General features: G+C 38.8%; 1 protein-coding gene across 1 annotated transcript in view; it reads right to left on the bottom strand.

Moving 5' to 3' along the window:
* Positions 1-16,865, bottom strand: part of adcy2a (adenylate cyclase 2a) — a 39,818-nt gene extending 22,953 nt beyond the window's left edge. Inside the window, exons 1-3 of the mRNA XM_068756344.1 lie at positions 16,233-16,865; positions 13,702-13,899; positions 2,728-2,889 (exon numbers count right to left, since the gene is read on the bottom strand). Coding sequence (XP_068612445.1) covers positions 2,728-2,889; positions 13,702-13,899; positions 16,233-16,772 — 900 coding nt within the window. The 5' untranslated portion in view covers positions 16,773-16,865. The remainder of the gene's footprint in view (positions 1-2,727; positions 2,890-13,701; positions 13,900-16,232) is intronic.
* Positions 16,866-17,079: the final 214 nt, after the last annotated feature.

Below are 17,079 nucleotides of genomic sequence, written 5' to 3'. Positions count from 1 at the left end.
TAGTTGTAGACCACAGAATAAATCTGGGACATGGTTCTTTCAAAAATAACATAAGGCTTGATTTTAAAGGATATTGGTCTGATTGATAGCGTGAAACTTTATAATTCCAAGTGGACAGATCAACCTAAGTCTAAGGAGCCTTAACCCGTACTGCGTTTTTGTTTTTTTGTAATTATGCCAGTCGATATGGGAGTAATACGATTAAATATTTCTCCTCATCAAAACAACAACTGCTGCTCAGTGCATCATTTCCAAGGTACACAGACTTTTGCACAGAGATCAAATTGCATGGAACGAGTTGAAAAATAAAAGAACATTGTGTTTTGGGTTTTTTTGTCAGCATGAATGAACTTTTTTATATTTGTACCTTTAAAAATCTAGTATGAAGGTAGATAAAAGTGTCAATACCCCTTTAAGTGTTTCAACATCTGCCCTTTTGTGTTTCAATTCACACACAAACACAAACACTGAAATAAGAGATTATGTATTTCACCTCGTCATAATTATAAAACCAATTACAGATAAGCCAATAGAAAACACTAGTATAATAATGGAAGAGCTCAGCCAGGCTTTGTCATCCTTGTTTACTAGACAGAATTTTGTTCTTTGTCAATGTCACATCTCACCCAGCATGACATCTTGACTGCAGACTGAATAGCAGTCGGTTTCCTTCCAGCAATGCCTTTGTAGCTTCATTTTCTTGTAATGTCTTTAAAGCACCTCTAATAAGCATTAAAAAAATAAAAGAAAAACAGCCTCAAAACATCTTCAGGTGGTATCAAAAGGCATCGCAGCCTTTGTGTGATCCTTCTTTCAGTGGTTGTCTTCCTCCTTTAGACTTGTGATCAATGCTACTTCAGTTCTGTCAATACTATTGGCTTATCAATTTTTCCCTCCGATTGATTGATTTCTTTTTCGGTTTCTGTCACAATTACACAGAATTTTCTAATATATTCTCTGTCTTTTGTATTTCAGTTATTTTCTCAGCATCAGCCTCTCTCGCACTCATGACACGAAATATATCACATATCAATTTAAACATTTTGTAATTTTGTATTTGCATCAATTGTTTGAGGGTTACCCCAAACTGCTACATAAATCTAAATTATTTCATGACTAGAGTAATATGCAGCCGGGATAATCTCTGGCAAATGTGTTTGCGTATATTTTCTAACTGGTGAAAAGGAAAATTATGAAAACTATTTACTGAACAGCAAACATCTGCAAAGCTTCTATTTTTCTTTCTCACTTCCAGCTGAATATACATTAAAAACAACTGATTGCATTATTTTACAAACAGCTGCATTACCATGAAAATAGTGTAAAACTCACGAGCTTGGGTGATGTTGGGTTAGGTTTAGGGTTAGGAATAGAGCGATTTAGCCTGATATTGGTTCGTCAATGTGGGTTAGGGTTATCTACACGGCATTTCACTGCTGCTCTTACCCATCTCCGCAGTAAACTGCCTTTCAGTCACCATCTCCTAAAAGTGTGTTTTTGCCACCTACTTCACTTTTTTTTTTTTTTCTTGGAGCATGCAATGTGAAATTACTTTTCTCAGGCTCCTCCATCTATAATCTTCTCTGAGTGTATCTCTCTCAGCGAGTTGAGATGAGTCCTGAAGCTGCAGACACACGGCAGCATAAAGGGAATGGTTCACTTAGTTATACAACATTTATTTTACATTCAAGATGTTCTTGTGCCAAATTGTATCAAATTCTGCTCTGCATGGTCTTTGCATTAGCATCAGCAGACCCCACCAAGTGTGAAGTAAATTGGAAGAAGAGTGGCAGAGATATAGAGAGGAGATGGCGATAGATGGAAAGAGAGAGCTCTTGCTATATTAAGTGCAGTATTGTGTGGTTCACTCATGTATTAGTTAGAATGAGTCATCAGTGCTTTAGCAGTAACAGTCTTTTGCAATCAAGGTTGAAAAAGCTCAAATTCATTAACAAAATTCTATTTTTATTTTTTCTGACATTTCCTTGTCTTTTCTTCTCCACAACCAACCGCCTGAGCATTTAGTGCTTACGAAGGCGATACTGCTGGAAAGAGGATGACCTTTAGACACAGTATAAGACACAAACACATTAGAATTTCCATCACTCACTTTCTAGGCTAACTTGGTTTTAGTCTAAAGGTCATATTTTTTTTGCTAAAAATACAGACAGTATGGTTAAAATGACCAGAAATGATCCTTGTGTGAGCAGAACGGAGGAACATTAAATATCTGAAAGAAAAACAATTTCAGTAAGATTCCATTTGGAAACAAACCAAAACAGTGGCGATGTTTGTCACTAAATATGGATTGGACAAGACATATTGTAGCTGGAACTACTTTACTGTCCAGCTAAGAGCTTTCGTGCTGCTGCCATATACCACCCAAAGCCTCCAACAGAAAACTCAACAAAACACACGAAACATTTTATGACACAAGTTTAGTCCCTCTCCTTTTTTTACTAAGACTGATTTAATTAGCCTTACAGTCACTAATTAATACTGGTTAAAAATAAACTGTTCGGTTCAGGTCTAGTATATCGCTGTATGTCTAAAACACTAAAAGTAATGTGACTTTAAATTAAATAATGGATGAGGTAGCATGTCACCTAAAATTTCCAGGTCAACTGGATTATTCATTATAAACTGTTAAAGATTAAAATTAATGATCTACCTGACTTGGAAATTGAGTGTCATGACTTTATTTTTGTGTGTGTGGCACGACCTTACCTGCCACGCCACCGGCTCCACGCGATCAGCTGTCGTGGAAAGGCAGACGCTCAGCACGAGGGTGTGAGAGGCAGAGGTCAGCACGCTGGCAACGATGGCATCTCGCATGGAGAATGGAAGCATGGTGTAAACCACAAACACAATGAACAGGAAGAATGACACCTGTAGGGGAACAGACAACAGAGGACGCACCTGCACTGTGAAGAGGTAAAGAGGGAAAACTTGGAAGCACCAAACTGCACTAGAAATAAAATAATCAGCGCTGACAGCCCTGTGTGAACAACTACACAGCTACATTTTTGGCATCAAAAAAATATAGAAACCTCACGCCTGCTCAAAGGGAAGTCAAATTTTGTAAGTAAAAAAATCTGTGGCAGAAAGCATTTCACTGTAGTGTGTTTATACGCTGTGATATTCTTAGTCTCCACCTTACCCAAGCTCCCTTGATTGCAGTAAGAAGAAAAGAGGTAATTCCCTCACAGACACCTCTGATGGAGCATACGGAGTGCTTCCATTTTTAAGTACAGCACACGCACACACACACACACACCGTTGCTCAACATGCCTCCTGCTGAAGGGTTAAAGCGGCTCATCCGCTGTTATGCATGGATAGAAAGAGGTCAGTGTTCTCAACTGCAGCCAGGTGCCAGTTAACCTTTTCTGGCTTATTTGCAGGCCTGGGGAGTATAAGGGGAAGTGAGATGGGAAGGGGAACACAAAGTATGAGAGAGGGAGAGAAGCTGAGAGGAGGAGAAACACAAAGTAGGAGAGAGGGAGAGAAGCTAAGAGGAGGAGAAACAGGACCTCCTCTGTTCAAGCCTGGGTGACTAACATACCGTGTTACACCACTACTCTCTTAACTATTAACTATTAATGACTGTAAACAGATGGAAAAGCCACTACATTAATAATTATTTTTATTTGAGGTAAATAGTCACCAAATGATTAATGTCAAGCCTTAAATATGTAAACAACAGATTAGAATAAACGTGGCCTTGTTGACTTAGAATAAAACAGACAATTTGAACTGTCGTTATGATGACTTTGTAGCATTTGATAAAGGACTACAGAAAAACAGAAGCCTGTTTGGCACATTTACAACACTGTGCATGATGGAGGTACTGGTCTGTTTATACCAAAACAAATATTGGAATTAGAGAAGTTTTGTGGATGCTGTACCATTGTTGCTTTTCTGTTTGCCAGCAACAGATTAGTGACAGACAACAGTTAGTAAACTATCTATAGAAATTAACATTGTAGCCAATTGTAAAAATGGCTGATATTCAAACAGAGATACAGTAAACACATCGCTTTATAATCCTCTGCAGTAAATACCCCATTTTTACATTAATGTTGAGGTGTCATAAATCAAATCAGTGGGCGTTAATACAAAACAGCTCAGCCTTTGTCTTAAAGAAATGAATAATAAATCACATTAGAACTGTATTTCTTAAATTCCTTTTAATTGTGTAATCACTTCAACCATCCTGTGCTGAATGTCAGCAGCTCAATGTTCAACACCTTATTACACAGAACAGTAGAGCACCAACCATGACTAACAATTAAATCCTGCCCAAAGTATGCACTGTGTTTTCACGTCTACATAGGCAGCAGTGCAGCCATGGTTACCGCTGTTAATTTCTGTAATTTAAAACCAAGACATTGCAGTAATAACCATCATAATAGCGACCTTGACATTGTGGCAGCCCGTGTTATAAGCCACTGTGAAGGAAGTAACATTAATTTTCTAATTTGATTCAGTATCAAACGTGAATATATATTTATATATATACACACATAGTAAATTAAACAATTAGGATTGTCTTTAAATCATATAAGGGAGAACTTGGAATTTATTTCTATACAATCTCCATACAAATTGGCAATTGCTTTCAGTACTATTGTGCTGCATGATGCATAACTTGACAAGTCTTGGGGAGAGAGCAATCCTCCAGAAAGGCTTTATTTCTCCATTATGTTAATGCAGCAAAGCCATAATCCCATTATAGTTGGTCCCTCATAATATGACTTGTTGACAATGAAATCCTACGACAGTTTGAGTTTTTATTTTTCATTGCAGAAGGATGACTCAGTTTGACATGATGGATACAGAGCACTTAAATTCACAGGCATCATAAGCATCATAGCATAATTTATCCGCATACATTTATCAAATGAAACAAGAACACAAAAAAATAAAGCCTGTAATTTTGACTTTGTTCAATGCAACGAAACATTTCCCTTGGCAGACTGTTGCTTCTCACAATAAAACGTGCAAGAGAAATGGCACCTAGTAATGGCAGAATCGAGAAGACGAAGAGAAAGTTATCATGGTAGACGTCTGACACAAATCATCCCTTTGTTATTATGGCGCTGTGTTTGATACCCTCGAGTGCAAAACTGTATTGTAAAAGACTAAATAAAAAATGAAAATAAGGTTAGTTATTGGCAAAGCGATGCAGGCAATTTAGCAGTTATCTGTATTAGCAGACTTTAAATGGTAAATAAGCAAATTATAAATGCTAGACTTTATTTTTCAGTGCGGTGTCATCTTTACTCAAGCCAGAATGTGCTGAAATGACTGACCAATCATTTTTAGGTATCAGCTCCCCTCATTGTTTCCTCCTCCAGTTAGCTGCTGTAGCTGCCCACACTCCAACAACAGCGTGGGCAGCTTCTGCACCTTCTCGGGATAATACTTTCCGTCTCCTGCACTCATTAGAGAACAGCGGTTTTAGAAGAAATGTGACAGATGATGCAGTGCAGAGTTATTAGGGCATTCCCCGTCTTTCATATTAATATGAATGAGACTGGCCCAGTCAGACTACTGAAGGAAAACGCCAGGTCTGGTGTAGTGTGTGTGTGTGTGTGTGTGTGTGTGTGTCTTCATATCCTGTAACTTACTATTTTATAAAATAGCTAGTCTTAGTAAAAAAAAACAGTTCAGAAGAGCAAGGGGTCCCAAATATCACTTTATATGTTGTGTTTCATTTATTTTCACACCTTTTCCAGCAAAAAGCTTTTTGTAATCTGTGCGTCACTGCCTGACCGAGCTTTAATTGGGCACAGCCTTATTTCATTCTTACAGTGTGGTGATATATGACTAACAACAGAAGCTGGAGTCCAATCGCATGCAGACATTTGAGAGCTTAATGAGACAAGGCTGCAGGAAACGAAAACGTGGCTGGAAATAGAAAAGAATGAATGGAATTTACATAAACTAACAAAACTCTCCTCTCCCTTCTTTATTTCTTTCCCATTTGAGTCTGTAAAACACATTTACCATACATTTCTTTCCAAGGTTATTCCTTATGTTTTGAGTTCCCCGTGATTAAAACAAACCAAATAATTTATTTGCATGGTGGCCATTACTAGATTCTAAAATGTCAAAAATCTTGTCTTGGAATTAAAAACACCTTGAAGGGTGGAAATGAATATAACACTGAAAGGTTCACTGTCTCAGTCCTACAGACATCTGATTGACAGACACTTTCATTTCAAAGCCATTTCAGATTTCTAAAAGCAACTGCGACAAGAACGTAATATCATTTTCCCCACAAAAATGCAAAGGAAAACAGGAAGTCAGGTTCATGGATCTGCTGTTTAGTAAGATTGCTCACACAGTGATTTTTGTCTCTCCCCCCCCCCCCCCCCCCCCCCCAACACACACACACACACACACACACACACATGACCCAGTTTAAATGAGCAGTTGCCATGACGCATTAGGTCAAAAACCAAGGACACTTTGTCCCCGGATGGGTAAAACAATTCTGAAAGTTGATATCAAATCTATTTAATAGGAACTTCAAGCTTAAGGATGAGAGAATACAACTAATACAGCTCTTAGTGGTGAGCATTCATGAGACTGACGTGTAGTATGACTATAACTCATGAAGCTCAGACACTAAGCACCCTACAGATTCAAAGCTATGGCTGCTGTGCAGCCGCGTAAATATGGAAATGCTTTTGTGTGATGTCTTTAAATAAACCCAAAGATCAGTTTATGGCCAACTGTGGGCAACAACCAGATGGCATTGAGAGTCAAAAGATTCAAACAGTAATAAAGCATCGCAATCATTCAGACAAGCATTGGGTTAAAGCACTGGAGACAACTCGACTCACTGTAATGCAACTTCACTGATCTTATAATATCTACATCCCATGGCCTTACTCTGCTTCATTAAAATATCTGTTTGATGGACTAAAAATATGCAGGGCTAAGCTAAAAAGCTTCACGGCTGGAGCAGCACGAGTCCCACAGCACCTACGGGACATGAAAGTTGGCGTTGCACTCGAGGGTTCCGAGTTCACCGCTGCCGACATGAATTCAAGCAAGATTTGGAGCATTTTCTTTCAGTGATATATATTGTAAAAATATTTCTTTACTTACAAAATAAAAGAATTGTAATAAATAAAAAAGAAATAACTCCCGAGTCACATTAATATTTCAGAGGAAGTTAAACAAATACATCTCCCCCCTTCTTAAACAGAAAGTGCCAATAACGCACTCACTTGCAGAAGTTAATTGCTGACAAATATCATCTAGTGCTGCAGAATAATTTGCTTAGAGTGCAGAAATCCTGCTTCCAAATTAATGCTGTGAAATCCAAATTCATTACTGAAATAAGAAACTGGACGAAGGATGATTAAAAGTCTGCAAGGGGATAATCACTTGATAAATACTTGACACTTAATGCAGTAATAAAACTGAGGAGCTACATTCACAGCGGCTAAAACAAGCATAGGACCCTCTGACAATAAACCTTTTTATGGTTTACCAGTATTCAACTCTGCCCCTGCCCATGAATCAATTCCTTGATAATGACAGAGGATGGGTCATAAAACACATTTAAGAGACAGAGTGTCAGATTGCATCAGGCGTTTAATGTACCAACTGTAAGAGTTTAGTTTACAGGCTAGATTTACTGTGCTTGTTAAAGAAATACATTTACATTTCTAATTACTGACCAAATCTGCAGGGGATATATTAAAGATGCTTGGCACAACACATATTTTCTCTTTTTGCCACAATCAATTAGATTCTTTTTTTAAAAGTGGCTTAATTACCCCTTTTAACACGCTCCTCTCAATCTTTCTGCCATTCATTCCCTTTTTCTTTTCCCATCTCTTTTAATGGTAGTCCCTCTCTGATTTCTTTCCACCGACTGTTCTTAAATATTCCACCAGAGCAGGGCTCTACCCTCAGCCCAACTCCCCTTTCCTCAACTCTTCTTGCCATGCCCACCTCCTCTTCCTAAAGCTTAAGGAAGCTGGCTGCAACCTCAAAATGGGAGCGTGTGAGTGTATAAGTGTGACGGGGAGGGATTGAGAATGAGAAAGGAAGAAATAAAACAGGTCCAGACATCTCTCAGCAAGGGGTAGAGGCTGGACCACACAGATAAGCCCATCTCCTCACTGTCAGCAAACACAGAGGCCTTTGTGCAGAGAGGATAAACATCCCATTGATGTGAAAATGGTCAATTATGCACTGTATACAAATTCATTCGGAAGAGATAGTATAATAACATGCATTCCCTACCAGCTGTTAGGATGCCGAGGTCAACACAAACAATGTAGTATAATGCAGTTATTTTAACAGATGATTGTATTCCCATTATGGAGTAGCAGCTTCATGCCACTGGAGTTATACAAAAAAATATATATATATGAAGGATAATGCAGGAATCTAAACTGCCTTTGCCAAAACCAGAGCAGAAAAGCAATTTAAATATATTAAATGTTAAGTTCCATCTGGACTCAAGCTGCATGAGTTATGTTTCTTGAACAGTCCAGCCAGCTTGTTAGTATGTAAAGGATTTGGAGAATCTAATATTCACCGGTATAAAAAATAAAATGAGAGGGATATGTTTAATGGAATATTGCTGCTGTATAAGTTGGGTTTGTCTCACTCATAGCTCTTCAGCAAAAGCCAATACAACATTAAATAAGTCTTAGTAACTGTAAAGAAAGTGCATTATTCTGTCCGGAACTATAAAACAGTGTTTTATAAATGAAGGAAAAATAAATCGAAAAGCACTCGGAGAGCGCAGACCTCCGCCGAGCAGCTCATTCCCCTCATAATTAGATTTACACTGATTTGGTTCATCACTAAAACGTTCTAAATTGTTATTGGTATGTTTACTGTTACATTTGGATTTTCATTTGGGTCTAGTCATCTTGGTGAAATCATTAAATCAGACAACCTTCTCCTGCAACTTAAATTATTTTCTTCCTCAACTTTATGACACAAATGCCCTTAGACAGTACACAAATGGTAAAAAAGATCAGCACAGGGTATAAAAAAAAATCTAAATTAGGCTTGAAATGCAAAAACTTATCCTTGAGAAAAAATTAGAGAACTAATCATTAATTATTCAGGAATCTACATCGAATGATCAATTAAATAAAAACTGGAGTAACAGGCAGTGAGTGGTTCTTCAAATAATCCCTGAGCAATCGCTAAAGTTTTCATCTTTTCTGAACAGTCATCTTTTGTATTGAATCAATCACCATGCAATCGGAGTGCAGCTTTAATTCTAGAGGCTGAAAAAGGTTTTAGAAACTGCAACCTTTCATGTTAGAAGTACGTATCAAGTTTTCCTGGGCACACATGTAAATTGACATAATTACCTTTATTATTAAATATTTATTTAATTTAAAAATGGTGTACTTTTGGGAGAATTCTTTGAAGACAGAAATACATGTGCATTAAAGGACGCTGGGCTCGTCTTCAGCAAGTCCAATGGACGGTTTGGTTCAACTCTGCTGCATATGATTATTCATTCTGTCCCAACACACTTCAGAATTCATCCAACTACGTCTGTTAACCGTCACATCAACAGACAATGTGTCCTACTGTATGTACTATGTCATCACACGACTGCCACCATCATTTACAGGCGATGCTTTAGATCAGTCATTCCTTTTGTGCACTTTGTATTTTTGTCTTTCCATCACCTCTCCCAAACAGCTCCACTGTGCATCTCTGATTTGTCCATAGATTCTCCATTTCCTAGGATTATTCAGGGAGGACTGCCGCCTCTGTTTGAGTCGTTCTCTCCTGTATTTAGTAAGGGAAGTATAGGAGTTGGTGATTTGTCCCTATTTTGCTAGGTGAGTTAAAGATACACGATGGTGACTCACATCATAAAGAATTAGAAAAGTTACATTTTTAATCAACATGGAAAAAATATAGACATAGAAAAATAATAGAAAATGTCTGCAAACATCCTCTGTAAACATTGGTAATGGTATTTGAGAAACCTTGTTCAGTTGGAAGCATGATGCACACACCTCGCACACGATGACAGGCAGAACTCTTTGAGGCATGTGCATGTGCTGCATCATGTCCAAGGAATGATGACAAGGCCTTGGACTTGCCCGACAACGGTCACCCAGGAGGGCTCTACTAACAGAACCAGTACATCCATTAGCCAACAAAGGGCCCAGTGGTGAATCTGGGAAGAAACCATGCTGCAAAGCAGATAACTCAACGGCGAGCCGAGGTTCCCCCTGCAGGAGTTCATTGATCAAACCTTCAATGGATCTGCACTCTGATGTAACACCAGAGTAACAGCAGAAGCCACCCCAACTAATCACATCACCAAGTTTCTCAAGCCCCTGAGGGATGAAGGGGTAGAATCCACACATAGCTGTACCCCAGCTCTGTAAAGCAGAACTGTAGATTTGGGTGTCAAAACAAACAAAAAAAACATCCCACTAGTGATGCCTCACATATCACAGCCTTTTAATACATTTTTCTTAAAAAAAAAAAAAAAATATTGAAGGAAAGCTATCTGAACATTCACTGTTGATTTATCCTCTTTCAGCATTAGCGCCACTCTCGTTTTGCTTTCACGACTTAATATATTTCTAATAACTTCTCCCAATACTCCTGCTTTGTAAATGATTCAGACACGGAAGCCAGTTATTTAGAACCTATTACTGGCATCTCAGCAACATATCCACAAGTCCTTCTCACATTTCTTGAACTTTGACTATGAGATGCAACATTTTGAGCCAGTGATGAGGAAGAGTGAAACCGCTTGAGAGACAAACTAAAGTCAACATCCTGAATGATGTTGTGTCGATAGATTTTGACTGATTTTCCCCATTACAGCTAGGAAGGAAGGAAAGATGAACATCAAAAGACTGAACATAAAGATAATCACAATGAAAGTCATTTTAGCCTAAATAAATCATATATTTCTTTTGAATCTGGGAGATGCACTCCAAGTACGGCACTCCTTTCATTATGTTGAATTGTGCATTTCAAATATGTCTAAATTCTCCATATGGACTAATCCTGGGTTACTGACCAATAGCACAAACATGCTCTCTAGATTCTACATTTATTCTTTAGTTTTTTGATTCTTTTTTTAGCTTTACTGACTGCATGATGGGATTATAATATATTTCCATGATGGCTGAAATGGATTCACTGTTCTCCCCTAGCATTAAATTAAAATAAATAAAACATACTGCATATATTTCATCCCAAGGTAGAGCTATGTGAGTCTTTTATCAATTTATAATCTGTCTTTAAAATCCCAACAGAGTGCAATGCCTTCAGCATTAACGTCCCTTTAGATAAGTGCTAATTAATATGGCTAAGTAGCAGCAGTCTGCGAGAATGAATAGCGTTAGGGTTAGCCTGATATTTTTTTCCAAAGAAAGGAATAAATGAAGCAGCTACCTCTTTGTGATCAGCGATGCCACACAATCCATGTGTCATGCCGATCCCAATTTCAGCTTTCAAATGATGAGGGCCTAATGTACTGCGGTGTTTTCAATGGGCCCCGTTACAGGAAATGCATACAAGTGTAGCAATGAAGATAATACTGTTTGTCCATTTTGCCACATTTCCTTGTGAATTCAATAACGCTACAGGATTTATTATACACAGTTTATAAATGCAGCACATGAAAGAACGCCAAGAGCAAAGAACAATACATACACTGTATTCCCATGTTATTTTACTTCATACCAGCCGACTGGTCCTTTCGATCACTGTGACTTTGAAATATGATCCATCTGTGTCATTAATGCTTAAGATGTAGAGTGATCAGCTCTCCCTGTCAACATGCATCCGCTGTCAAACTGAATTTGCTACCTCCCATTAGCGATCGAGCAGGAAGCATGAACTATGACGTTTGGTGAAGTCAACATTAATACAGTTTTGACATGTATGATTTGAGTTAAGTGTGAAGCATAAATTACACCTGCCAACCTTGGGGAAATAGAGCAAGTCAGTAATGTCACCGATCTTTCACACTACTTTAATTAACACCAAGTTATTAACCTGCTCACCACCATAAATATATTTACCCGACTCTCCAAGGAAGGAAACAATACAATCATATTCTTTAGAATAAATTCGTAATGAAAACAGTGACTTTTGGGAATAGACAGGCGTTTGTGGGCACTTTATCTCCTCTCTTTCCAGGCTTGGCTAAAATAGTGATTATGAATAATGTGTTTGAAACAGCATGTTAAAAGATCTGCAATAAGCAGAAAATAATTACTTTATGTTAATGACTTAAATGCATGATCACCAAGGAGGCTACCGTAGAAATTCTAATGCGAATGTATATTTGCTTGAAGATATCAGGTGTGCATCTTTTTTCAGCTCACTTTCACGGTTTCAGCTTTACTCATCCAACCCAGCAAAGGAGTTAAAAGCACCACATTTAGAATCAGCTGCAGTGACGAGTTGTTAATGAGATGAAACTGAATTCATGTTTTTATCAATCTGATAAGGGGCCGGTTCCGGGCTCGTACATGTAACACCACTATAAACTCATGTTCAAGGTAACCCAGGCATCTAATCCAACTGAAACGAAATACTCTGTGGGAGTGACCTAACTTATATTAATTTGTCTGTGATAATTATCTACTGATGACGTGACGAGTGGTGCCATTTTCTAGATAACTGAGTGGCGGGTTTAGACAAACAGTGAGGGTACAAGATGTATCGTTATTGCTCGCTCATAGGACATATTTATGAATTCAGTGTCATTAAAAAAATAATCTACTTTTAGCATTTTTCAGGAATGCCTGGTTGAACTCAGGAACAAGGTTGGACAGACACTTTGGTGAGGCTTGTGAGTTCAATTGTGTTCGCGCAGTATGCAAGTTTAAATGCAAGATGCAGCAGAGCTTCATCTGCCAAAAGCAGCTTTATGCAAAGTTCATATAAACAAAACATAGCAGTACATTTGTATATGAAAATGCTGGCAGGTCTGCATAATGTCTTCCTTCATAATTGTTTGAGTTTTATAAGATATCAAAGAGGAGACTGATAAAGAGCTATATCATGTGGTGCATTTCAAAGAATCACCTGGCTCTCAATAGGAACAAACCCAATGAGCCCCTGATGAACTGCAAGGTTTCATATAAGGATGCTGCTGCAATAAATACACTGTACATAATATATAAAATCTACGTTACTCCCAACTTTAGCGTACTGTTAGACATCAAAAACCTGAAGACGTAATGCCTCCAGTCACAGCTGTCAGTGAGTAGCTGTTTGAGTTTATCATTAGTTAGGAGCAAACTTCAGCAGGAGAGAAATCGAGTGAATCGCAGCCACCATAAATCGATCATGCTGATCGATTTCATGCTGTTCTCAGCTTATCACGGAAATAATTTTGGGCGAGCATAATTTTTTAAGGCTTACTGTTAAATCTATGAATATGTTTGACAAATACAATGATCAATGTCCGGATTTGCACGTGATTAGAGTCACCGCCACAACAAATGTCCTGCATTGTAAAATAATGAATATCAATAATAAGTCCTTCTTAGTAGTGAACCATATGCTGTGTTGTATATTAAAATTCTCCTTAGCCCTCAAATTACCAAATAATACAAGGTAAACTGATTAAATAATTTACAAATAACTTTTGCTACATTGTGATTTTTATAGACCCATTGTTACATTGACTACACCACAAAATACATTTGTCTTACCTGATCCCAAGGACAGATGATCCCCCCAAAAAACATAAAAAGGTATCCCATGGCAACCAGGCATGCCCAGATGACGAGGGAGAAAAAACGCAGAAGCTTCTTGAAGACCGACTCAATGCAGACAAGCACAAACACCGCCAAGAAGATGCCCAGTGCCGTGGAAACGGTAATTAGGAAGGCCACATGGTCCTCGACATTCTGGAGAACAGGACAGAAGAGTAACAGTACACAGATAGACAAGGTGTTTACTGAGGCAGATGTATGCAATGCAACAGAAACATTAGAGTGAATGTTAGTGGTGCTAAGATCATCCTGTCAGAAGGCCGGTCAAGGTTAAAGATCATTTCAGTGTGACTGAATGTAGAATTCAATGATCTGAGTGAGGGAGCAGCTCCAAAAAGCCCTCTGTGTTAACCGGCAGCAAAGCTGAAGCCCCATATATAATGAATTTGCTGCTGCTCGTCTGAAACTCACTTAGATATGAAAGTTGCAATGACATTTTCAGGAGTTTCTTCAAGGTGCATGAAGGAAACCGCACAGTGAAATGAATCTTTGGTGCTCCCTGCCATTGCACATCATTGCTTTCCCAGTTGTGTGTCAGAGTGCGGAAAAGGGTCCGAATATGGAAATGCAGGCAAGGATGTCTGTGAAATTCATAACTTCTCAGACCCCTTTGTATTCGTTTTTTTTATATATATATATATTTTGTTTAAATTCAAGGTATGTGATTTTCTTACTTTGTATACCCATAAATAAAGGCATGGCTTTGTTTTCTTTCCCTTCAGTCTTTGAAAACTCCACATACTGTGTAAGTGACAGCACATAACCCAAATTAACGAGTAGATTACTTCAAAGTCTTAATCACATTGTCATTTCAAAGTATGGAATAACTGAACATGCTGTATAATGTAGATTGATGTGTTGGTTTTATTTATATCACTGAAACATTCCTCATTCTGTCATGGATTTCAGAAGTGAGCTGACCAATGGGTTTTCTTTTTCTGCCAGTCAATCCCATGTGGCTTCTTGTTGAATTTACCCTCCTTCTCTCCATCTCCTGCTTTCTCCTCCGTTATCCCCTTCCCCCCCACCTTCCCCCTGTCTCTTTCTCATGCACACAGTCAATGCACTGGGACAGAAAAGGATACGAGTGCTGCAGAGAGCCAGAGAGAATGTGTCGCCCAGAGCAGAGCTCCAAAACAGAGCAGGATTTAGGTCAGCCAGCAGGATGGAGGGATGATAGGATGAAAATAAAGGGGAACGACAGAAATGAGAGATGGAGAGAGATGACAGACACACAAATAAGTAAAAAGAAAATAAGGGATGGGGGGAGAAATAATGGACAGACAGGAAAATGTATTGAGATACTTGTTTGTTGAGAGCCCGCAAAAAACAGAATCTACAAAATGTCAAGTAGGAGATTACTATAACCGAGCATTTTAAAGGCATTAGCTTCCATTATGGGTCATCAATGCATCTAACTACATTAATATTTAATATTTATGCAATTCCAGTTAATCTGACAAAATCATCAATTATGTCATTAATCTATGGCTGAAAAAAAAAAGTCAAAAGAATGATGAATTATGACTAACCAAAATGTCCCACATGTGCCAGACAGGGTAAATGAAACAATTCGACAAAGACATTTTGTTGGATGTTATAAAAACACATTCAACTATTAGACAAGGTAAATTATATCAATATAAATATACTTCAGATATTTTGTACAATTGACTTCATTTTCTAAATAATTGGTGTTTCGGCTCGACTGCATAGAAACGCAAGGGTCGGGTTTCCAGGCTCTGGTGTCACAACAATCTGATGATTCCAGGAAAAAAAGCAAAAAACCCTGTGCAAAACTTTTAATTCTGTCTTCAATCAGCAGCACAATCTGTTGTCACTCTGTGCATTTCATGATGTGCATTACAGTGTTTATTCGTGTACGTTTGTCAATGCTCTTCTTCTCACTGTCTTTCAGTGCGTTTTAGACTAATCCTCCTTAACAGGAGGTGCAGCAGTGAACGGGAGCGTGTACTCTTAATGCAAAAATGTGATATCCTGACGACAAGATTATCTTGGTATTGTAGTGTCCTCTGGAATGATTTATTTGTTGTGTTAATTTTCAAAAACTTTTTTTTAAGAAGCATATAATTAAACAGATTATGTTAAATGAAAGTGTGCATTTAAAAATGTGTATTACTTGAGAACCTTTATTTTAGTGCCTGCCTTTCACCGCTTTCAGGCTTGTTGAGCAAAGATAACTTTAAAACCTCCACGGGGAAGCAGACCTCCATTCTGTCATGCAGTCAACCATGAGGTCAGACAATAACTAAGCCCCTTATCCCCTCCCTTTTATCTCACCCTACTCTTTACATTAGTGCTGCAACGAGGAGCGCATGCTGCAAAGTGCTTGCATGTGTGTGTATACTGCTGGTGTTAAACCGGCACAGCGTGAGTATACACATCGTCTGAGTCAATGAGAGAGCGAGAAATATCTCGTTTCTGCATGTTGTGAATGAGAAACTTACCAGTCCTGAAGCAAAGAACACAGTCAGCAGAGCCAGGCAGGCTCCCATCACTATGAGCAGCAGAAACACAATCAGGGGATGCTGCTGGCTCATACAGTAGTAGGACTCATACAACCAGTCCGGGGACTTTTTCCTCCTCTCTGGACCGCTTCCTCCTTTATTCTCTTCAATAGAATCCCCTGCCTGCTTCAGGAGATACCGTTTCCTCCTTATTGCCTCTTGCCACATGGATCTGGGAGCCGAGAGGGAGTAAGAGGAGGGAGATAATCTAGAGAGGGCAGAGGAGGGTGTCACTACTGAGGAATGAGTATTTTCCACCACAGATGAAGAGCAGTTGTTCTGTTTCACTCTCCTGCTGTTGCTGTTCCTGTTCGGGACCCTGGTCCGAGAGGTCCTGGTATCCAGTGTATTGTCTGGTTCCTCTTTCACCTCCTCCCTGAAGTCCTTCAGGTGGAGATGACTGAAGGCTGAGTCTGAGTCTGAGGCAACATGCTCCGGCTGGAGGGGTGGCAAGAATGCACCGAGGGTAGAGCGCAGCATCCTCCTCTTTCTCCTCCTGCCAACATGTTGGAGCGGTAAATGAAGGGGAGCGCAGAGACAGAGCTCTTCAGAGTGAGAGAGAAAAGTGGGAGGGAAATGAAGGGAAAGGGGAGGGAGAAAGGGCCAGGGGGGTGGGGAGAAAGAAATAGAAGGAGTAGCAGCAAGAAGAAGTCAATGAGTCAAGTCAGAAGAGGAGAAATTACTATACTGACATGTACGCTTTATATGTACAAAGAGAATAATCATTTGAGCACATTAGGCATCGTAACTAAGTGGTTTCTAAATGAAGACTCAATCTATCTGTGCA

This window comes from Brachionichthys hirsutus, chromosome 3, assembly GCF_040956055.1.
Source record: "Brachionichthys hirsutus isolate HB-005 chromosome 3, CSIRO-AGI_Bhir_v1, whole genome shotgun sequence".
NCBI classification, from domain to species: Eukaryota; Metazoa; Chordata; class Actinopteri; order Lophiiformes; family Brachionichthyidae; genus Brachionichthys; species Brachionichthys hirsutus.
This window is presented reverse-complemented; position numbering and strand designations above follow the sequence as displayed.